This window comes from Puntigrus tetrazona, chromosome 25 (genome assembly GCF_018831695.1).
Source record: "Puntigrus tetrazona isolate hp1 chromosome 25, ASM1883169v1, whole genome shotgun sequence".
Lineage (NCBI taxonomy): Eukaryota > Metazoa > Chordata > Actinopteri > Cypriniformes > Cyprinidae > Puntigrus > Puntigrus tetrazona.
Window position 1 is genome coordinate 9561906 of NC_056723.1, and position 19219 is coordinate 9581124.

At 38.8% G+C, this 19219-nt stretch overlaps 2 protein-coding genes across 4 annotated transcripts in view; one reads left to right on the forward strand and one right to left on the reverse strand.

Moving 5' to 3' along the window:
- Window positions 1-2823, forward strand: part of si:dkey-219c3.2 (transcription initiation factor TFIID subunit 4) — a 33808-nt gene extending 30985 nt beyond the window's left edge. For both annotated transcript variants that reach the window (XM_043227619.1, XM_043227620.1), the window contains exon 14: window positions 1222-2823. In XM_043227619.1, the coding sequence (XP_043083554.1) occupies window positions 1222-1395 (174 nt within the window). In that variant the 3' untranslated portion in view covers window positions 1396-2823. The remainder of the gene's footprint in view (window positions 1-1221) is intronic.
- Window positions 2824-4466: 1643 nt separating this feature from the next.
- On the reverse strand, window positions 4467-18695 carry kctd15a (potassium channel tetramerization domain containing 15a). 2 transcript variants are annotated; one of them, XM_043227624.1, is made up of 5 exons: window positions 18540-18695; window positions 16137-16312; window positions 15006-15150; window positions 9894-10199; window positions 4467-5442 (listed from the first exon to the last, which is right to left on the reverse strand). In XM_043227624.1, the coding sequence occupies exons 1-5, from the start codon at window positions 18549-18551 to the stop codon at window positions 5284-5286; spliced, it is 798 nt and encodes a 265-aa protein (XP_043083559.1). In that variant the 5' UTR covers window positions 18552-18695; the 3' UTR covers window positions 4467-5283. The 2 variants fall into 2 exon arrangements, with proteins under 2 accessions (XP_043083559.1, XP_043083560.1); XM_043227625.1 differs by lacking the exon at window positions 18540-18695 and adding an exon at window positions 18233-18533.
- Window positions 18696-19219: the final 524 nt, after the last annotated feature.

The window sequence follows — 19219 nt, forward strand, 5'->3', positions numbered from 1 at the left end:
CTCCGTTCGCATGACTTGATTTTAATGCACTCTATTGTTTTTTGTTTTTTTTTATGAGACTTTGGAGTTTGATCTCACGCTTTTATACTCATTTGTTGAGTGCAGTCTTAAGATGAAGTGCTTTGAGATACTGTAGTTGAGATCAAAAGTGTGCTGCCCGGGGCGAGAGGAGTGGTTCTCTAGCCTCCAGCTGAGAACAGATGATCACATGTTGTGCAGGTGTGCTGACAAACACACAAAAGCACAAAAACCAGGGGATCTCTGACGACTGCTAGGTCTTTATTGCGAAAATGCTTGCATTATGGAATCAATGCAAGGCTGGGCTGGTTTGGCTCAGAAGTAGCACAAAGACTTTAATTTTGGGTGATTTGAATGTTTGACTCTTAAGAAAACACGAAACAAATCAGAACCAAAAAAAATCAAAATAAAACTATTGTACTATTGTATGTTCACACACAAAAAATCTAACCTAATTCTAAGTTAAAAATGAAAATAAATATATAATGGTGATAATATAATGGAGCATTACAATTTTACATTTCACACGAAACACCTAATTGAATCTGTCAGATACTTAAAGTCTAGCCAAAATTATCTCTCACAAATGTGAGTCAGAATCTCTTATCTTTATCAAAACTGTGCTTTATAATGTTCACTCCTGATGGGAAAAAGATTTTTTCAGAATTGGGAGTACATATCTTAGATTTTGACTTTAACATTATAACTTTTTTTTTTTTTTTTTAATAATAATAATAAATAACTTATGGTGTTAATAAAAAACAGGCTTCCATTTATTTCCTACTGTTTTAAATTTAATGAAAACCTAATAAAATAAGATGGTTGAAAATATTTAAACATTAGCACCAATGTGAAATAATGTTTTCATCTTTGAAAGTTATTCAGTTTATATATATATATATATATATATATATATATATATATATGCACACACACACACCGATCTTTTCATTCAGTCATTGAGAATAAGTTTTTATTATTACCTGTTATCGGACAATTGAAAAAAATTAATGCCATGAATTGACATTTTTTAAAATGTGTAAGGGTTTTAGGCTTTTTCACCAAATAATTGTTAAAATCATATTACAAACAAATAAATATCTAAATAAAGGATTTGACTGATTTGTGATTTGTAGCAACAGTCTATCATCAGTCATAGGCTTGGCAAATGTTTCCTGTAATTCTTTCTTTCTTCCCTTTCAGTTTCCTGCGGGCTCCTCCGGATCAGCGACCGGTTCTACCTCATCCTCCACGTCCTCGGCCCGGCAGACCCGTCAGCGCATTACCCGGGTCAACCTCAGGGACTTGATCTTCTGCTTGGAGCAGGAGCGAACCACAGCCAGGTCCATGCTGCTCTACAAGGCCCTCCTGAAGTAGCACTGATCCAGCGAGACGCTAATGGTACTCCACCTGCTTGACTCTCAGTAATATGTTCAAGTCTTCCTCTCCTTCTCCGCATTCATCTCCGGCCCGTGCCTTGAGACTCACCTGTGGCATGTACTCTTTGTGTCATAACGAGCACGTTGCTGTAAATCTTCCAAACGTAGGCATTCTGGAGATGAGAAGGTTGTGGAAAAATCCGCCGGCGGCTGTGGACACCACGTAACCCCCCCCCCCCTCCCTCGGGTCACCCTTTTATGCTTTTATTTCCCCTTTGTTTTGGATTAATGAGCCATCGTTTTGAGCAATGTTGATCTTTTTATTCATTAACTTGAACTCGGACTGGTTTTACGTTTCAGGATAGAGATTGAGATTTGTTTTATAAATAGCGGCTGGACTTGTTTTTAACCGAAGGCCTCATTTGCAATAGAGACACTGGAAATGTGAATGCAAAGTTCCTGGTTTTAGTGGTCTAACGAGTCGGGAGTATTTTTAGTAACTTATAAGTAGCGCATCTTTAAGTCTGAGGATCCGTGTGGATGTTATGGGTTTTTTTTTTGTTACTGATTTATGCAAAATGAAGAAACTCTGTGTTGTAAAACACTGACTGTCTTTCATCCTATTGGATGGTCTTTTGAAATTCAGTGACAGTTTTGTCTCGCACACTCAGTGCGGGGTTAAAGGTGTGTACGGTTTCACTAGTGTCTGCGTCAAGTATACTGTGAAATGGTGCCTTACGTGGCCCTCCTGGGGCACCATTGTTTTTAATCAAATCCACGGCATGGAATTATCTAATATGCTAATACTAATATGCATCGCTTCATCAACGATTCTAGAGCAGGATCTCTCATAACTTATTTGTGGAGAAACGGCAGGTTGTACGTGTTGACCTTTTTTCTTTTTCTTTTTTTTAATACGTTCAAAATGAGGTGGCTTTGACAGACTGCAGTAAGGATTTTAAAATACTAATGTCACATTTTGGCTCATGTACTTTTGTGTTTGAAATCAAGTTCGCTATAAATTTGGTATCCGTCTTTGGGCATTATTTTATGTCTCAAGTACTGAGTATTTGTATATCGCCCCTTTCGACATGCAGTAGGAGAGGAAATGGACATTTTGGAGCTGTACAGATGTATGTTGGGAGACAGTCAGCGTTCACGTCGCGTGCAATGATTCCTTTTGAGATCTGAGGCTAAATCTTTTTCCATCTCTCAGACTGGTTTTAATTCGTATTGTTTGTGCTGGCGTTTAGACAAACAGTATTGTTGATCAAGGGATTGTCTTTTGTCTAAAAAAACATATCTATTAGAATTTCTATTTTTGCTAAATTTAACAATTTTTGAATGTTTGGTTGGTTTGGAAAAAAGTGCTCATCTCTATTAAATTTGTACTTTTGTAAAAGAATAAAGTTCCTAATTATAATTCTGCCGAGACTTTCTTTAATGTTTTACATTTTAATATGTGTCGGACATGTCAACAACAACAACCAGAAAGTAAAGAACCAAATAAATGTTTTTTCCTCTTCACAGCTGAGAAAAACTCGATCAGGTGAGGCTCTATTCTGGTATTTACCCACATTTCAGGATTCAGTCCATTTCTGATTTAAAACAAACGTCAAGTCTTACCCTACTTTTATTTTGTAGTTGAATATTTTGTTCAGAAAGTGAATGCTGCTATTGATTTTACTGGAAACTGTTCATCCATGTGTCATTCAGAAATGTGCCATTTTTAACCAGAATGTCAATCTTATGTTTAACTGAATAGTACGCACACAAAGAAAGGTCAGTCCTTACTTGCTCAGCCTCATCATTCTAAACCCGTTTATATTAGGAACACAATCCAAGAGCATTTTGACCCATCAAAAAAAATCTTAATCTGTGTTCCAATTATAAACGTGTGTAGAATGATGAGGCTGAGCAAGTAAGGACTGAATTTTGTGTGAACAAAATTTGAATCAGATGTGCCGTACTTGTCATACTCCACTCATTTAGTCTGGTGAAATTCTGCCCTTTTCTTACAATAGACTGCAAGTTCATCCAATTAACCTTTTTTTTTTTTTCTTGATGCTTCACTTAAATGTACATCACAATAAAAGAACTGTGTATCCCGTGTAGCTCAAGTTTTTCCGACACATTCACATGCATGCTGCCAGTGGTTTAAAATAGGGAAAGAACTCCAACAATTTATTAAAAGTTTGTTTATCGACACCAATTACAAAAAGAATGTGACAATTCAAATAAACACATGCCTGACATACCACTATGATTCATATCAATAATAATCCATTACAAAAAAATGTTTTATTTAAATAATATACATTTGGACCGTACTGCAATATACATCTTGACACAACATCCATTAGAGCAGTATTTAAATTAAGATTTATGTATCGTCTGACGCGTCTTCTCCGATAATTGTCTTTTTAATGTTCTCGTCCTTGAAATCAAACGGCAGTTGCGCAGCAGCGAGTTAAGTTGCATTCGGGGTGGCCTGCAAAGCGTCTGTGAGACTTTATGTACAACAAATTGAGAAAATCTGAAAAGAAATGCCGGCCAGTTAAGATAACACTTAGCATAACATCATATCGGTGACATTTCAGTGACCCTTCCTTTTGAAATTAAGAACTCTTATTAAATGTGCCTTTTTACAACACATTATGCAATTCAGTCTGTTTACCAGCCACCAAGTTAACCTTTCAAGATTATTCTCCCTCAGTCTCTCTCAGAGTGCCTCTGATTGCGCTGTTTTGCTAAGGGAGAGTGAGTAAAAGGGATTGTGGGAAAGTGACCTTAACTCCTGGAGAGAAGTCTGACCCGTAGCCCCTCCGTCTCCAGGCCTTAAGGGGCACAGTAATTCCCCTCTTCTCAAACGGGCCGAGTATCGCCCCCTGAAAGTGCTGCACTCATTAACAATCTGACTAATCTCATTTTTTCCGAAAGGTGCTTTCATTAAACAAGATGTTGTTTTGGACACTGTATCTACAAAAGATTTACTTTTTTTTTTTAACTGTTTACTCAAAGCAATTATGTATAATGAACTAGCGACTAGTTGTGGGCTAGTTTTGATGAAAACGGCACCGGGGAGGAAGAAGAAAAAAAAAAGTAGAGGATTTAGCGATGCCATCAGAAAAGCTCTCCCACATGAGTCCAGGTTTCCCTTTAGACATGCTCAAACAAAAAGCCTCTCTGCCAAGCGCTGAATGCATTACCAGACCGTCCGCTTTAGCCGCCACGTAGCCTCAAGTCAAAGCGTCTATGCGGCCGAATCCAGACCGCACTTACAACCAAATGACTTCTGAGAACTGCTCTCGTATCCTTCATGTAGTGAGACAACAGCAATAAACCTGTAGGTCATAAAAGAACTGATTTACATAGATGAGACTGGAAAATGAGAACATTAGATATCTAGATTAAAAATGGATCAGAGGACAGACTTTGTATTTTGTGGTTAATTTCGCCCGGGAGCTTGGAGATCAGACTGCTGCATCATTTGAAAGTGTTCTATCCGGAAGGAGCGCTCGCCGTGAACGCAACTTCCTTGTAGAGTTCCTATTTTCACTCTTTTATGCACATACAACGGCGAACTTATATGGATCTGTACTGTGGAAACGTAGATCTATGACTCGAGCCAAAAATAAAAAAAACAGCTAAAAAGTTCAACTGGAGGTCAGCAGATGAAAAGCCATCCTGTGACTCGATTGGGTTTGCATTTTTTGGAACAGATTCGGGGTCGTTGATGAAATATATTTACTAAGATTTCAGTCCTCTTGAAGTCCGAAAAGTTCAAGCAAACTCTTCTTTGCAAATTAAGTCTTCTATTTGTCCGCTGGCATTTTTTTTTTTTTTGAAAGCAGACTGAGGTGTTCGTGGTTGGCACAAGAGCCGGCTAGTCCAGAGGCTCCTGTTTTATCCTGATGGGCGTGTGGCTGGTCTGACACCGTCTGTCTTCCCGACTCAGGATGTATTCACTGAACTGGGAGGAGTCCACACCCCCGCCGCACGACGCCACCATGCTGAAGCCTTTCTGAAACAGTCTCTCCAGAACCTAGGAGAAACCAGGGACAACGTTATAATAACATGAGAAACTTAGTACTACATACAGTTGAATTTATAGTCTCTCCCAGACCTAGTAGAAACAGAGCCATTTTGAATATTTTAAAGTTTTGCACACAATAAGAGCTTCGGTACCAGTACTACATCTACATGCAATAAAACACCATCATACCAAACCCCACAGGACCAAGAAAAAAAGTTTTGAAAATGTACGTTCTTCGATAACCTATTCATAGATGCAATGCTGAACCCTTTTAGAAAAATCTTAGTTACTGAATGAAAATTTTGTCTTAATCACTTTACCCCCATGTCCAAACTCATAAAGGCATTCATTCATCCTCGGAAAACTATTTTATATTAAAAACAATGGGAGATTTGTGACAGTCCTTGACTGCCAAGTAAATTACACTGACAAGGTCCAGAAAAGTATAAAAGACATTGTCAGAATACTCCATCTGCCATCAGTGGTTCAACTGTAACGTGACGAAGATGAATTGTTTTGTGAGGAAAGCAAGCGACATGGAACAACATGAGAACATTAGATATCTTGAAGTGTATTTTGACATTGACATTTCCCATCAAATAGACACTAAACTAGTGTTTATAGAACAGTATCATCACTTCACATAAATGTATCAAAATGTCTCCGGACCGAAACCATTTGCAATCTCTACAGGACCTAGATGGAGCCAGTGGGTTGGTTTTTTTGGACTTTGAGATTATTCTTGCTATAAAATAAACTGTGCTTCTCGTATCAGCGCTTCACATAATTGCATCAAGATGAAACCTTTTGCAACAGTCTCTTTAGGGCCCAAGAGAAACCAAGGGTCCACTGAATATGGTACATTTTGATATGATTTTTGCCAATCTATCAGAGGTTCATAGTGGCATCAAGACAAGTTCCACTTTGAAACTTGCTCCAGGACCCAGGGGAAACCAAGGTCATTTTTATTATTTAGAGAAGTTCTTTGTTAAATCTGAGAAAATTTTTGCTACTCTTTACATCAAGATAGCAACTACACAACAAAAAAAAGGGAATTTTTTCTAAATGTTTTCCAAAAATTTAATCACGTTCCTATTCATGCAATGAACCCCATCTAGTCTCTACAGGACCTGGAAGAAACCAGGGAGAATGGAAGTTTTTCAAAAGCAAACTCTATTTATGCTTCATATAGTTGCATCAAGACAAATGCCATGTTGAAACTCGTCTTGCGAAGTTCTTTGTTCAATTTGAGAAACTCGGTATGAGTTTTTGGAGTAAACAATTTATGCTTCGCGTAATTGCATCAAGATGGCAACCATTTTTCCAGGACCTAAGAGAAACCAGTCGAGGTTTCGTTTCCATAAAATAAACTTCCATTCATTCTACTCCAGTATTTTGAGTTCAAGCTCTCCGTTGAATACGAGAAGCTCGGTATGAGTTTTTTTTTTTTAGAAGTAAACTCCTATTTATGCCACTCTATCAGCACTTCACATAGTTGCATCAAGACGCATTTAAAATGTGCAATCTCAGTAACAGTGCTATCAACAACTTCACGCTTGCATTACCCTCAGACGTTTCTCACTCCAGACCATCCACCCGGGATGAGAAGGAGCGAGCAGACATCCCCTGGGCTGTTTACAGGGGTTTGATGCGGAGTCAAATGAGAATAGGCTCCCCCACTGACAGCCCACACTGAAGCCGCCCGGCTCTTTCATTACAAACCCAATACACACAATCTCGGCTACTGTCAGAGATCCCTCACCGAGAGCCGTCTCTGGGCGGCCGCTGTCGCTGTCATTCCCGCCGCCGCAAAAAGCCAACGAAATGTTTTATCTGTTGGAGTGCTTGTAGATTTTTTTGAAATTCAATACATGCAGCCTTGAGTATTCACTTACTCCTGCACTTCTTTCAAGTGTGCTTCACATGAAAATGAAAGTTCTGGCTCGGGGCTACAGAGCCAGATAAAAGTCCCTCCGCAAAGAAGAAAAAAAAAAAAAGAGAGAGAGACGAAGACGAAGGAATCAGTTGAACTGCACAGGGCCTGAGAAAAAATGTCCACCCTTATCCTCACTTTGGAAGTTGAGGCTGCGGAGAAACTTGTAGAGGAAATGAACGCTTCTTACGACTTACGCACAGATGAGGTATGAAAGGCATCAGCAGATGATTCAAGGGCCTACCGTGCACAAAGAAAGATTGCGTTTTGAAGCATCTTTTCGAGAACATATACGACATTAAGGCTCGTGTAAGGTTTCGGTTGCATCAGTGTTACAGAAGCGAGTTTTAATACACAAATCGTTTGACTTTGAAGTTCCTTCTACTTGTGTGATTTTCTAACTTTTTCCAGTGGGTTTCGAAAATTTGTCTTAAAGGGATAGTCCACCAAAAAATGAAATCTGTGTCATGATTTACTCACCCTCATGATGAAAAATCTTGATCATTTAGTGGGTTTATTGACTTCCATTGTACCATCAAAAACAGAATCATCTTTTATATTCTACAGAATTAAATATGCCTTCAGTTTGTATTAAACCCATAAGTTATGAAGTTAATAAAACGCATCCATACCTAGAGCTCTTACTGAAGACAGAATGAACATATATAGAGTGTCACAAGCCTCTCAAGTATTCAGGCATTGATATCTGAAGGCTTACCATTTTGACATTACACTCACTGCGCTGATGGTTGCATCACTTACTAACTTTCTTACAGTAAACGGCTACAATTTCTTGGCAACAAACTGGCTCTCTCACTCTGTCTTTTTCCATACCTCTCGTCCTCTGTCATTCCTCTCTGATCTATCTTCTCATATTTCATAGGTGGGTTTTTGTGAACACCCGAGATGTGTGACAAAGAAGCACTTAAAAAAAAAAATATCCACCTGCGCGGTTCAGTCAGTTAAGCGCGCAAAAAATAAGCGTTATCAGACACACTAATTAGTTATACAGTAAGTCAATTAGGCGTGTGTAAAAAAGTAGCGTAAACCAGTTTAGGTTGTTCAAAGAAACCAAAGTACAGTATTAAAAATGTAGCATGTGTGTTTAAATCGCTTCAGGCACAGAAATGTTGGAGCACTTTTTCAAACGGAGAGATTTGTCTTAAGGACGAGTTAAAAATAAATTATGCATATCATTTCCCTCTCTTCTCCTTTTGGTTTCATGACTACATATTCCCCACATTAGCATCGCCTCCAGGATTCAAGGTACCGGACATTATAAATGTGTGTACGCGTGTCTGTTTCAGCACCTTTCAAACAGCCAAATCATGGAGTACGTGAGAAGGTGACAGGGGCTATAACTGCAGCTGTGGAAGCACACCTTCATCTACACCTGCCTACTACATCTTGCACCCTCGCACATCTCTTCTGGTTGGCAGGGAGCAGTCGAGATGCCTCCAAGACAAGTCTCAAAAAAGTCTCAAGTCAAAACTTTCAACTTCAGCTTTATAATAGACCCATTAATATGGCAAAAAGTTATTGAGTCTAATATCAAATTTTATTATTTCCCAAAAAAAATTGGACCGTTTTTGAGCATTGTGATATTTTACTCCAGGGGCCTCATTTATAAAGCGTTTCGCAGAAACCATACTAAATTTCATTTTACAATAACATTTCGAATATATGTACGTTTGATACACAGAATGAACTTACAAACAGAAAATGAACATACGGGTTGTCTTTCAGATGTGAAATACATGAAACGCAAATGATCGCGCACTTGCATGCAAATGAATAGTTTCAGCTCTCTGTCTTGTCAACTACAAATTAATATGTAAAATATCATCAATCGCCAAAATTTCAAACACTTCATACTGTTATGAGCATTGGCAAGGATTTAAACACTTTATACATGAGGCACGGGTTCAAATCTGCATTTCTTGTGCAGTGTAATGAAAATATTTTAGTATTGTGACTAATCACATTTTTAATATAACTATACACTGCCTGTTAAAGGTTTGGGTCATTAAGATTTTTGTTTATTTGAAAGAACTGAGCAAGGATGCATTAACTTAATAATGAGTAATAGCAAAAAGGTTATGATGTTAGAACATTCATATTTCAAATAAATGCATTAAAGCTTTCTATTTATTAAAAAATGCATCACAGTTTTCACAAAAATGTGAAGCAATACAACTATAATGTTTTTAAGCAACAACTCAGAAAATTATACTGAATTATAGTGTCACGTGACACTGAAGTAATTGCGCCAGAAAATTAGACTTTGCCATCCCAGGAGTAAATTACAATTTAAATATAATCAAAGAAAACGGTTGTTTTAATTTGTGATAACATTTTACTACTGTGCTTTAGTGTATTTTTGATCAAATAAATGCCGCTTTGGTAAGAATGGAAATAAACTTCTTTCAGCAACATTCAAAAATGTTAATGGCCCCCAGTTACGGACCGGTAGTGTAGTGTAGTGTAGTGTAGTGTAGACCGGTAGGTAGTGCTCAATGACATGTACCTGCACAGAGTTGAGCCTGCAGTAGCCATTCAGTGGAAAGCGGATAACGTGGGTTGGATCTTGGTTCCAGCCGGCGTTGACTGAATTGCACATGACGTCTCCTGTCTCTGGGAAAATTTCTTCTATGAGGGCCTTGTCCCCACTGATGGCAATCCTTTCGCCCAGGTCAGGGGTCACCCTCACCACCAGGCACTCGCAGGGCTGAGACGCCCGCCGCTGCTCCCGGTCCTGTTTCCAGCGCTCCAGCTCTTTCACCATGGGCGTCAGCTGGTAGTACCGAGCCTCCTCGTACAGCAGCTGGAACTCCTGCGGGGACAACACATGGAAGTGAACGCATGCACGGAAAGAAAGAGGCAAGCAAACAAAACAAACAAACAATCCATCCAGCAAATGACCGAATGAGCAAACAAATGAGTGGGTGAACAAGTAAGAAAATGTACAAAGTAACGAATGAACAAAGCTGGGTGAATGAATGAAAAAGCAGACCAAAATGTTCAAACAAACAACCAACTGAGTGAAAAACAACTCACTGAGTAAATATCCCAAGGACATAAACAAACCACTAAGTGAGTGAACGAATGAGCGAGCGAACGAACAAACCTAGTGATCAAACGAATGAGCAAACAAACAAAACACTAAAACAAACAAACCAGCAATGAGCAGACAAATAAACCATTGAGTGAGCTAAAGCAAGCCTTACAAATAAAGAAACAAACACACAAACAACTCATTAAGCAAAAGAATAAGTGAAAGAACAGAAACAAACAATTGATTGATGAGATATTTTGCAGCACTATAAAGATATTTATAGTGATTGCTACACAGCAAAAGGTCCAGTGTTAGGACACCAGAGTAATTTCACTCCAAAAACAGAGTTAAAATAACACTAAGAGAAACAGAAAAACACTGTTCAGTGTTGCACGTTTAAGGTGGTTACATTTAGTCTCAAGAGCAACAAAACATAATTAAATAAACTACAGCACACAAAAAATTCCCTTTAACTTGTTTATTTTTATTCTTACTTGCTGTGCAATTTAAAGTCAAATTAAAACATTGCAAAAAAAACCTCCTCCAAAGCATCAACTTGAGTTTGAGTCTGCAGTGCCGATTATTTAACCACAAAATGTTTTAAGAAAAGTAAAATATATAATTGGCAATGGAAAAAAGTACTGTGCAATTTACCATCATGTCTACAACGTGCCTACTGCATATAAAAGTCTTAAAGACTACATAAACGCATCAGGTGAATGTTTTAAAGGCGCTCTATTCTATATATAATCACTTTAAGTTTGTAAAACTAACGTTTTCCTTTATAAAGTTTTACACAGCTTCAGTAGCTAGCTTAGCTAGCTAATCACGTCATCGACGGTGCTAGTCCTGACAATAAACAAGGCTTTGTAAAAGAATATTCTCACTCGATTTATTCATTAGGTCCAGCATTTTAATGAAATAGTGGCCACACTGTAATAATTTGATTCCTTGTTTTAATTAAATCCAAATGAGCGAGCACAGCAAACCGCGTCCACGACGCGCATAATATAACCAGGCCGTGCGTGCGTTTACTTCCGCATTTTAATATAACGTTTATATGCAGTGCTCCACGGCACGAACATTGTACATTTTACTGTTGACTTAGCACCAAATTACAAATGCTTAAGTGTGATTTAACGTAACTTGCCTTTTTAACCCACTCGAAGATAATGGCGGCGCCTTCGTGGATTTCACCAGCGGCCATTTGCACTGAGTGGGCGGAGTCTAACAACATATTTACGGAGCTGTTTTAACACTGATAATCAACTCTGTGAAATAACTCCAGCACCAAACGCCATTTTACTCCGCATGTGTTCTCTCTTTCGGTGTTAAACACTCTTTCGGTGTTAAACACTCTTTCGGTGTTAAAATCACCTCGGAAATGTTTAACACCGAAATTTAAACTCTCCGATTTTTGCTGCGTACTCTATCGCTATAAAAGACACTTTTAGGTTCTCCACACGATGGACTAATAACACCGGAAAATGACAGAATGTCATGTATGAATACTGCATGTTTTAAAGCACGTGTTCTTTAGCATTGAGCATGAGCCCAGACCAACACACACGGAGCAATTGTGCCCATCTGACCCGTCTTTAGCCAGGACAGGGCGAGGGGTGGGGGCTGAGCCCCCGGCTGTCCCCTCACTCACTCACAGACTCTCTGGTCGGACAGCACAGATTGCTGCTTCTGCCCCAGGCATCCTTCACCCTGCAGCACATTTACCCCACTTACACTCGCCTTTCATTCACCACTAAACCAGATGGCAGCATGCCTCAGTCCTGCCATTACAAACACTGCAAAAATGAAAATATTTCCATTTTTCCATGTAAACATGGTGGTATAGGCATATATTGAGGAAAATGAATGATAAACCAAAGCCAGCGGTCTTACCACTTGTGTAATACTGCATAAACACAGAATTTACAATTTCTTATCTTCATTTTTACCAATACTACAAGTTTGATTTGAAGAAAATGTCTTGTGCTGTGCTATGCTATTTATATATCTATATATCTATCTATCCATATATATATATATATATATATATATATATATATATATATATATATATATATATATATATATATATATATATATGATAGATAGATTTCCCAAGTTAACTGGGATATTTTTTCTTGTCATATCACTTTTCATAGTCCCACTTTACCTGAATAAAACTATAACTAGAATTTTTTTTTTTAATTGTTTCTCATTTTTGCTTAGATTATCCTGAGATACCAAGGTAGGTAAAAAAAAAAAAAAAATGAAAAAAAACATAAGTTAAAACCACGATGTTAAATTAAAATAATAGCAGTATGTAGTTTGGCATTATTAAAGCAAACGTCGTCAAGTGAAAAAAATTCTGAAAATGTTTCAAATTACGTAAAAAATATGAGGTCTCGAGACCCCAAACGGTGAGGTAAATTTGTTTCTGCGCCGTGTTTGATAGATGTTATCAAGTAGAAATGTTGCCAGTTCTCATTAGATTAGGAAAAGTCATGAAGCGTTAACCTGATACTTCGATGTTAATGTTTTCCGAGATATCAAAAGGGCCGTGGGGTCTCTCAGGCCCCGAACACGAGGACTGAAAGCCATTTCTGCTCGAGACTCCGATAGCATTCTTGGGTTCTGCGCCTGGTGGCCTATTTCCTCGGTGGCTATGAGAGATAGCTGTGATCTCGACCCTGCTGGCTCTTCATCCCCACCCTGTAAGACTACTCATTCCACTGCAGGCTACGCCACAGAGAACAATAGCACCGACCATCTTAGACACAACGCTCTTTTACAATTACCACAAGAAAAGGAGTTGTTTTCTTACCCACACCCCTCCCTCAGCCTCTCTTCTTTCTCTCCCTCTTTATTCCCTATGTTCCTTTCTTTAGCCCATACTGGTGCTGACAACATGGATACAGAGACTTTAGGCCTTCGGGCTCTTGCTAATTCAAAGAAAAACAAGCTGTGCTTCTTTCCCAGGTCTGCAGCGAAGGCTGGGTATGTTTTAACAGGGCTCCTTCTGTGACTCAGTTTTGGGAAAGAGAATGTAAAAGCAAAAGCCCACAGAAGAACGAATTTAGTCTTTAGGCCATATCCATATGGACAAATGAAGCTGGATGCGCTGCACGGTTTTCAATCGCAAGCTCTTCTAGAAGAACAAAATGTTGTCAGTTAAGCCAATAAGTCGAGTCTAATGAATTCACAGACATCAGGGAGGAGACCAAACTTATCCCATCACCTCTCACAGGAGGTGCCGCTCCGTGGCTTTCATGTGAAACTATTCAGCATCCTCGGGATCTTCATGGAAAAGAGAGGTCTATGACGAGTCGTCGAGTTTTCCCTCTCTCGGGTCAAGGCACGGAGAGTTTTGATTGGCGAAAAGTTAAGCATAATGGGATGAAATGATGTGCGTCTGTGCAGTTACATATTTTATGTTCTGTTATCAAACCGTCTCGCACAGTGGAGGAAAGCTAGCCATGAGCCTGAGGCGCAAATGACTAGTCTCAGCCTAATTAATCCCATTGACACAAATACCTTTACCCATCTGATTTTTGACTGAGGTGGGCATAATACTTCACCAACTTATACTTCTACTGGCATTGAAGAAAAGATTTTCACACTATTATTAGTCCAGCTTGAAGCTTATTTTTTTATTTTATTATTTATTTTTTAATTTCATTTTCCATAAATGTTTGACAATTTAAACCTTTGTTTATTTTATTTTGTATTTCATTTTATTTTATTTCATTACTTCATTCTTGGCATTTTCAGGTCAAGCTGGAATGTTTTGTAAAACAAAAATTAAATGACAAAAACTTTAAACTGCACATTGTTGTTTTTATTTTGGATTTGCAATAAATGAGTTTAAACCTTTATAATGGCACTTTATTTTGTTTTGATGTGTTATAAATATGCTTGCCATTTTCAGGCCAAGTTAGAAAGGTTTCTACCAATATGCAGAGGAATGAAGTTTATTTGAAGTCAAAAATGTATTTCACGTTGTTTTGAGTCTGAATTCCTTTAGACTTTTTTATTTTCTTTTTCTATTGTTTTAATTATTTTACTACCTTTTTTTATTTAAATTTATCTTTAAATTGCTAGAAATGTACTTTGCCAATGTGAAAAGTTTTTATCAATATGCAAAGATTTGCCAAGACGCATAACTTCCCGTCTGCCATCTTTACCAGTGAAAAGGATAAGGAAAAAAAAAAAAAAAACAATCAAACAACAAAAGTTCAGGTTCAGGTTCGTGAAGATTAATTTCTAGATGATCTGAGGCAATTTTAGTGAAGACTGCAGAAACTTTGCGATCAACATCCGAAAGAGAGCATACATAAATCTGTTCAAAATGATGAAAAGGCATATGAAGAACCTTGGAATTTGATAACAGCAGTATTCAACAAACATTCAGGAATACTTGAGACATAAAGCTTAAGTTAATTCCAAACACATGGAAATCGAATAAAACTGTTCTGTCTGGGTCCTTTCTGCATGTTTCGGCTCAAGGCTATTGACGTGATGCTAAAAGAGGAACTAAATGAAAGTTTTGAGCAGCTGAAGAGACACTGGGTATGTGAACGTTACCTTGAAGTCGTCAGGAAGAAGCAGTTTGCTGGTCCTCAGGTAGCTCAGGATATAGCGGAATATCTCTCCATCTCTGTCGATAAAATAATGCTGCTTCAGACTGTCCAAAACAATCGGTTCCGTGCCGTTGAACAGGCGACTGATTCTGGAATGGAAAAATGTAAATGATTTTCAATTTAAAGTAGCATTTTGTTTTAAAGTTTTATGCAAGCGCTCCGCTACATTAAGAACGCCTTTGCTCTTATCGCGTAATAGCGTAAAAGATACTCCCCAAAAAAACTGCTTTCTCTTCACATTTTACATTTGAAATAAGTTTGACGGCAAACGTACAAGTTGATTATTTAACCTGATTTAATTGCCGGAATGGGGTCAAGCGTTCGGAATTATGTTGTACGCTATTTCTGTTCTTCGGATGAATCGACTTTATCTTTGCAAAATGTTCTTATTTCATTCTCTCATCCTATTTCATTCTTCCGTTCTTTCTTTCTCTCCCTCATTCTGGAAACCGATGCAAAACACTTAATAAGAAAACCAATTCCCCCTTTTGTGCCTCGGGTGGTCCTTTTCTCATATGGTCTTGCCGTTCCCCCAGTTAGAATTTCACCATATAGCTTTAGGCAATCTTAGTTTTTCATCTCAGCCTCTCTTTTTTTTTTTCCTCCAAAAAGCAATTAAAATGCTGCCTGCTTTTCACCCTCCCCCCATTTTCCTCTCCTCCCTCCTTCCCATTGCTCTCTCGCTCCATATCCATTAATAAATCAGAGCGAGCCACGCTCTCTGTTAACCTGAACAGATGTGGCAAAGCTCTCACACTCGTCTTGCACGCACACGCGAACGTCTCTAACAGGTGGTGTCCCTTTACCTCGCTTTATCCCCAAACCTCCGTAGGTTACGGGGTGGGGTGGATGCAGCAGGTAGGAATTGCACGACTCTACAAGTGGTCATTTAAAAGTGGAGCATTTTAACGCATCGCTCTATTAACACGTAAACGCACTGCTAAATCGCAGAAATGTAGGCTGTTGCAAAGCAGAACAGAATTGCAACATAGTTTTAAATCAGCATCAATAAACCTTCCCTCACACACACACACACACACACACACAAAAAAAAAAAAATCACAACAGGTCTTACCTGGAGTCTGGGTATTTGGTGAGGGTGGCCAGACTGCTGGTGTACATGTGCCCGCCTACGTCAATGTGGACTGGAGCGTTGGCTTTAGTCAGCTGAGCCGGCAGAGGGATTCCCTGAGCGGCCAGAGGAGACACTGGGGACCGGGTCAAAGACAGCCGAGACATGCTCCTTCCCTCCTGTACAAACAGCACAGTATCAAATAAACAGCTCCTGGTTCCCCTCTCCCCTTCAATCTCCGAGATCTAAGGTGCGATTCTGGCCTGCAAGCACGCGGGAGATCACTTTTACATCTTCCCTTAAATTGCGTTTTTACCTTAAGAATTAGCACCACAAGTCTAATTAAGAAAATTTGCCTGCCGTTTTTTTTCCCCCTCCTTTTTTCATAGAACCGGAGGGGAGAAATGGAGTGATGCTTATTAGCGAGAACGAAAAGGGAGAGAGGGAGAGAAGGAGAGCGAGAGCGAGAGTGAGGAAGGGATGGATCCTAGTACTGTAGGTGTCTACCTCCAGGGAAAGAGAGAGGGGGGGGGAGTGTAAACTCCTAATTAAAGATATTGGGCGAATGTGTGAGACGCAAAACACCTCTTCACCAGCAGCTCTTGAGTTCTTTAAAAGTTTCTGAGAGCAAATGAATCAACATTTTGAATTGAAGCCAGAAATGAGGGTAAATAAGACTTGAACTCCCACAAGGTCAAATGTGGAAATCTAAATGATGCTGCGTCATTGTAACGTTTCAGACGGCGCAAAAGGTTTTAAATGATGCAACATTAAAATATTTGAACTCGTTGTCCTCTCCTGAGTAATTACACCTCTACATTAAAACCATAGGGAACTTGATGCTTGACTGCTACTGTGGCATGAATCGACCTTTGTTTGGAGTAATGAACAATTCTGCCCACACAGATGGTTAAAGTCCCATTTCCAGAGGCACAATGCCTGGAGCAATGTGTGCCTGTGGTGCACATCAGAAACGTACATACTGCTATATACGTACATATGTACCTCGTAAATCTCAAAAATTAAATTGGTCATGTTTTAAAATGTTACTTTTTATAAAAGGCCAAACACACACACATTAGGCCTAGGTAAAACTGCCCCACTTTTCACAATGTTAAAAAATCAGTAAGTGAATATACAGTGCCACGACTAAAAAATATATATAGAGAGATCTCGTCATAGCCTTTATACATTTATTTTTCAGAAGTTGTAAGTGTTTGCATTTTCTAAAATTAAAACAAAAATACCCCAAAACGATGTCTATAAATCATACATTTCCTGCAAAATCCAAATAAGCAACCATTCGACTGTACGAGTAGTCCCACAACTACACTTAAGAGCCGGTTCTTTTAATGAATCACTCAAAAAGAATCGTAACTTTGAATCAGTCTGACAGATTCTTCTCTGAATGAACACGGAATCTGTCAAAGCGGCATGAATCAACATCTCACCCCATTACTAAGTGCAAGTTTTAGTGAAAAATATATATATATATATATATATATATATATATATATACATATATATACACATATATATATATATATATATATATATATATATATATATATATATATATATATATATATATATGACATTTATAAATATATTATATATATATTATATATATATATATATATATACACAAAATATTTACATTCAATATCCTGTTTAGGTTTAGTAATGTAGCTCAATGCATGCAATTAAAGTAAAACAACTGAACACGAACACAAGAGCCTGACAGAAATATGAAATGTTCATTTTATAAGAAAATTTCAGACGGCATTTAGAATCTAAAGTCTTCATACACATACACATACTAGGTCGGAAGCAACCGTTACGAGCGTGAGTGAAAAATGAGATATCATCAAAGTCAGAAATAATAGTTTGTGATGTGAAAAACTGCGCCAGGTCCCTGGAGTGCGTAAAATAGCCCTACAACTCTCTGTACCGCACTTCCTGTACGCAATGGGCATACAGTAGTGCTCTGACCTCTCATTGTACACTCAAATCAGCCCTCCCTGATCTAAAACTGCAAAAGCACGACACGCAAAGATGCACCAGAGAAACACTCGAGAATTTGACAGAATCCACCGTACCGTTTCAAACATTTTAGGACGTCCGACGCAATCTGTGGAGGATTCTAGCAGACCGTCTCTGATGAAGGTTGCCCGTCCCTTTAGAAAGAACTTTTTCGTAATATTTCTCTCGGCGCTCCAAGAGCTCTTCGTTACAGAATCCGGCGACGATTCCGTTCAGAATCCGGCGGAATCTAACGCCGGCGCGAACGCAGCGCTATATAGGTCGCTGTTGCTTTAAAAACTCGCTTAAAACACAGACCGTAGACTGCTATAGACACTTTCCGCAAAAGCTACACAGGGGAGTCAGTCAAGGCTGCGTCCTTACCTTGGAAGACATAGCTGTAAATGTATCTTCAGCCCTCTTTTAAAACATGAGATCGATCGTGGCGTGTCTTAGCCTCGCTTTTTTTCTTTCTTGCTCCTTTTTTTGTTGAAGCGTGAGAGTGCGTTGAAGGCACAGCGTTCCAGCCCGAATAACAGAGGACAGCTGAACAAGAATTCTTGCTCAAGGCTCTCCAAACGCCCCGGGGCAGGATTAGGCTACAATTAGCTCAACCCTGCCTGAGCTGGGGCGAGTTACAAGAACAACATTTGATCTTGCTATTCACATTTGGAAGTATGCGTATATATGCGTTTTAATCGCATTTATCGTCATTTATGCATCTGCTCGCCGCGTCTGAACAAAGATACGTGCATGCGCCAGGATAACGGTTTACCAGGTTTACCTGTGTGCATGTCTTTGGTTAACCTTCAGCGAGCAAAAGAGAAACAATCTTTTGTTTTGAACGGCATCGCATACCCTTTATTATGATTCGTGCCGTTTTCTCCCCCCCCAAGTCAATCTGATCCGCGTTTCTTTTCCAGACATTTCTTACAGGCTTAAAAGAATTTATCTTCTTAATTCGGTTTAATATGTTTCTCTCAGCGGTCTAATAATGCTCTGCTGGCCATGAAAACTAAATGACGTATATCGATATGCATTGTGCCTCTGCAAAAGGCGCCCAC

Bases quoted from the DNA above. Each gene is read 5' to 3' on its own strand.
- kctd15a (XM_043227624.1), bottom strand. The intron at 10,200-15,005 runs GTAACGTTCACA...TTGTCCCCGCAG, and splicing joins TTCTTCCTGACGACTTCAAG to GAGTTCCAGCTGCTGTACGA. The intron at 5,443-9,893 runs GTACATGTCATT...GGTTTCTCCTAG, and splicing joins GCAGGCTCAACTCTGTGCAG to GTTCTGGAGAGACTGTTTCA.